Consider the following 4,768-nt stretch of genomic DNA (forward strand, 5'->3'; position numbering starts at 1 on the left):
CCTGCTATCATCTTGTTGCCATCTCGAGAATATTACTGATTTTCATTCTGTCCAAAGCCATATCCTTCTAAGCAAAGTATCTTCTCAGAAGATACTTGAGAGCTTCTGAAAGTCATGTTAAAATAAGGACACTCGTAGTGAAGAATTTATATGTACACTGGAAGTACCAATTCTCTCTAGTTTGCATCTACACTGCCTTTTGAAAAGTCTAAATTAATCCCAGCAATAAAACTGCTGGGGTTTGTCTTCTGGTAAGCGTTTACTGAGTAAATTGCTGTTGTCTAATGTGACTTTTCTGTCTCAGGTTCTCATTCAGATTGTGGATGCCTCATCTGTGATCACATGGGATTTTGACGTGTGCAAGGGCGACATTGTTTTTAACATCTTTCATTCCAAAAGAGCCCCACAGCCTCCTAAAAAGGACTCTCTGGGAGCTCACAGTATTACATCTCCTGGTGGGAACAATGTCCAGTTGATAGACAAAGTCTGGCAGCTGGGGCGTGATTACAGCATGGTGGAGTCTCCTCTTATCTGCAAGGAAGGGGAGAGTGTGCAGGTAAGACTGGTGAATCCTCCTGTGGGAGCAGATGGAAGTTGGCTCCAAACCTGGATGTTCTCATTCACAATTGTTATTAATGACTGAGTGGTGATTCTGCTCCAGACTGTCTGCTTGCTTTTGGCTGACATTTCAGCTTATAGTTGCATTCTGCAGGGAAAGGGGGTAGGATTTACATGGGATCTGCTGTGAGGGGGAGGTTGCATCAGTGATTGAGATGGATCAGCAAGGAATAGAGGGAAGCCACCAAGAACATAGTGCACATCCAGAAGGTAGCAAGATGTGCTTTGTGCTGGAAGTTGGACCATTATTTTCTGAAGCCAACAGTGTTTGAAGAATACCAGGTCTGGAAATTAAGACTGAGCTTCTGTGTGTTTGTCCCTCTAAGAGACACCTTAAAGAGGTCCCTATGGCCAAGGTTCCTGAAGGTTTTTTTTATAGCATTTGCAACTTCATCTTTCATTACCAAGTTCAATATTGCAGCTGTATGTTGACAGTCACATTCTGCCACTGCTCTTCCTTTTAACTTGAAATAAGAGCCGAATAAGCTTTGAAAATGGAGCTCCTTAGGTCATCTAATTGAAAGTGTTAAACTGGAAATATGGGCAGTGACCTCTTGAACTGCACTTTCCCTTTCTGTGAGGCAGGATCCTAGACTGCTTTTTCATGTCTCAAAGGGCAGCATTAATGAAATTAAATGGAAAAAATGGATATTGTTTTAAACAAAACTTTGTCCTTTCAATGTTATTTAAATCCTAACCCCTTGACACTGTCAAAAAGCAGGAGGAACCACTGGTGTTCTGTCATAACAGTTATGCTGTGTGGGGACAGCTGACCAAGCACTCCCAGCTGGCTGAGGAGCTGAAATATTGACATTGGAGAAAAAATTCTGGGCACATAGGTAGTTTTTCTAAGCTTGGAAAAGAAATTCCGAGTCTACAAATCTGTGTGTTAACAAAAAGTTAATTTTCAATTTTTGCTGTGGCTGCTTCCAGGGATCCCATGTCACCAGGTGGCCTGGATTCTATATTCTCCAGTGGAAATTCCATAGCATGCCTGCCTGTGCTACAACCAACCTGCCTCGTGTGGATGATGTACTTGCATCTCTGCAGGTCTCCTCTCACAAATGTAAAGTGATGTACTATACAGAAGTAATAGGATCTGAAGATTTCAGGTATGTCTGGCCAAGGGTCATGAAGTTCAACCAAGGGTCATGAATGTCAGCCAATGTCCAACCTTTCTGATACTTACACAGTCAAACCAGTGTGAAGTTCATTTAAATAGAAGTAAATTGTGAGGAGTTGTTTCCTTAGGCTTCAAAAACCCTAAAATCCCCCCAGAATTCAACCAGTACTGGCACTGGAGGCAAGTAATATATAAAAGGGGTTAATTAGCTATATCATTTTCATCATTACTGGTCCAGTTGCTCTGCTTTGGAAGCATTTTGTGAGTTGCTGAGCTTGACAGGTTGTCATGTATAAATGAGTGCAGCTCACAATGAAGTCAAGTCAGCTCAGGCACCTGACAGTTGATTTACTTGACTAAAACCAGTTCTCTGTCTCCTTGAACAGCATCTGGTTTTTGCAAGGTGCTCAGTGTCCCCAGCACTTTATGTGGTGAGGCAGGAGAGCTCTTGCATTTCTGCACCAAAGCTATTCCTTGCTTTTTGCTTGTGCAAATTAATAGAATACAGACACACAGCAGAGATCAACCCCTACGTTCTGAACCTGAAAACGACTTTGCCTTTCATTGCAGGGGATCTATGACCAGCCTTGAATCAAGCCACAGTGGGTTCTCCCAGCTCAGTGCTGCCACCACCTCTTCTAGCCAGTCCCATTCCAGCTCCATGATTTCCAGGTAGTGCCAGAACAGATGAAAAGCAAATGGATGAGATGGCTGGACCCTCTCCCGTGGCAGCTGACTGCAACACCACGTATTCAACTGGCAATTGTGCAAAAAAACAATAATTAAAACCTACCCCTCAAAAGCCTTTTATAGATAGTAGCTCTTTGAATTTTAAACTTGAGATGTTTTGGTCCTTGCTAGATCCAACAGCTTGTCTCTTAACTTTAACCCTTTCTCCTACTCAGCCATAAGTATTTTTACAAGTGTGCTTGTACAAATCCTAACTGAACACAAGGGCTCTCACTGAAAGGGAAAATAACCAGTGCATCACTTAAGGATATCTGTTCTTTTTTTTTTTTAACCTATGTAAGTGTTAAAAAGCAAAAAAGAGAAAAACCCTACTAAAAAATGCTCCACAGTGCATTAGAGGCCAACTGCAAGTCTCCTGTCAGGACATTCCTTAAGCAATCCCCTGTGATCTTCAGTGCTGCAAACTCTTCTCCCATGGCCACTCGGTGATGTCCGAGACAAAGAAAAGCAGTTGCTGGAGACTTGACTTTGTGAGTCCATTTAATTTTAATTTATTTTTTTTTTCCCAAAGCATGCCCACAGAGCTCTGACTGGGCTTCAAACACTAAGACCTTTTTGTACGAGCACATTTTTGGGGAATTTTGAGCTCTGGGTCTGGATGGGTGGAAGCAATTTGTTCTTTCCTTGGATTTGCACTTGAAGCGCTGCAGAGAGAGAGGCAGGAGAGCAGGCTCTCCCTCACTGTGTCACACTGGGCTGATCTGCAGTTGGTCTGAGGAATTTGTTCTGTGTTGAAGCTTCACTTTCTTAGTACACTCCATGTGAATTGGTTTTCCTGAGACTCTGTTCTTACCAGCAATTTATATAGAGCTTAAACTTTGCTTCTTAAGTCAGTCTCGAGGAGGTATGGCTGTCATCCTTCCTCTGCACTTGCCAATCCCTCTTGTCTCCTGGCCTAGCCCTGTGCATGTCAGAAATAAAGTACTTCAGTTCTGAGCAGTGGAAGCTTTAATGTAGGCAGGGATCATGTAGGTCTTCACTCAGAGTGGTGCAGAAAATTCTCTAAGCAGTGCCTGCTCCACCATTTTCCCTGTTGCTGTTGCCTGTGGTGAATTGCCCTTCTGGATTTCACCCCTGTTCCACCCAGGCCCAAGCAATCCTACCTGAACTCTAGTTGTTGAAGGCTGTTCAGGTGTTCCCCCACTTCCAGCCCTCTCTCCCATGCACAGCAAAAAGCACAGAAGACTGAACTGGTGAGCAAAAGGCTGTCAGCACACAAGTACAGACTAAAGCTGGCAGTGGAGCAGAGAAGATTTCAGTCTGAAATGCAGCAGAATTTTTATCGTTAGACCCTGCTTAGTCTTTCCTCACCCTTTTAGAGCTAAACTATCCATCCAGGCCAAAAGGAGCCACTGTGCTGGGTGCAGTTCTGACCAGAAGTCTTGGGGAAGCAGCACTCTTGGGGCTAAGTGGTAGAAGAGCTTGTGAAGATCTTGCACTTTCAAAGCAGAATTCACTTAAGATACTGGATACCCTGCCTGAGGAAAGCTGGTTCTGAACTCTGTATGAATCTTTATGACTGCAAAGCTGAGAGGCAGGTTGCTAACCTCTAAGAGCACCTCTCCCACACACCAGGTCTGGCTGTGGAACGTGGCAAACAGGGCTGACCAGGTACTTTAGTAACAGATTTACAGGTGCTGAGAGGCCAGTGTCCTTCAACTGAACCAAACTGGTCTGTTTTGTTGGTTTTGGACTTCGAAATTGAAGATGGAGGTTAGACTTGTCCCTTAGGCTGCCACAGTGTGCTCTGTGCCAGACAGACCACTGCTTTGGTGTCAGGCTGTTCCCCCCAGTGTCAGCAGAGCCAACAGCCACGTGCTGTGGCTCTTGGGCTGCTCCTGTGAGCTCTGCCCAGGGGGAGCCCAGCTTGGAGAGCTGGTTTGATTCTTGACATGCGGGAACCAGTCTTCCCAGGTACAGGGGAGCTAGTGCAGCTGGAGGCACAGTGAGGTTGACTTAACAACACTCATGGCTCTCTGCAAATGCCACTTACCATTTACCAGGCTGTAAGGGCTGAAGATGGTCCCCTTTCTTTCTCTCTCTCTCTCTCTCTCTCTCAGATGGCGGTTTTGCTGACAACTGTAAAGAAACTGCTTCATTCAACACTCCACATCTGTCCAGAGGTGTCTGGCTTTGTAGACCTTTTTGAGTTGCAGTCACTTTTCAAGTCTGAAGATCTCTTATTTTGTTTTTCACTTGAGCTGGCTCAAAAGGGGCACTTTGGGTTTTTTCCTGCTGTTAACACATCTTTTACAGCTCAAAGCACATGGCAGCACA

General features: G+C 44.5%; 1 protein-coding gene across 1 annotated transcript in view; it reads left to right on the forward strand.

Annotated features, from left to right (window-relative positions):
* The window catches only part of SEC14L1 (SEC14-like 1 (S. cerevisiae)), a 37,582-nt gene extending 34,794 nt beyond the window's left edge, over window positions 1–2,788 (forward strand). Inside the window, exons 13-15 of the mRNA XM_010006958.1 lie at window positions 305–556; window positions 1,552–1,730; window positions 2,312–2,788. Coding sequence (XP_010005260.1) covers window positions 305–556; window positions 1,552–1,730; window positions 2,312–2,417 — 537 coding nt within the window. The 3' untranslated portion in view covers window positions 2,418–2,788. The remainder of the gene's footprint in view (window positions 1–304; window positions 557–1,551; window positions 1,731–2,311) is intronic.
* The last annotated feature ends 1,980 nt before the right edge of the window (window positions 2,789–4,768 follow it).

The sequence above is a fragment of the Chaetura pelagica genome, unplaced genomic scaffold, assembly GCF_000747805.2.
Source record: "Chaetura pelagica isolate M959 unplaced genomic scaffold, ChaPel_1.0 scaffold180, whole genome shotgun sequence".
Lineage (NCBI taxonomy): Eukaryota > Metazoa > Chordata > Aves > Apodiformes > Apodidae > Chaetura > Chaetura pelagica.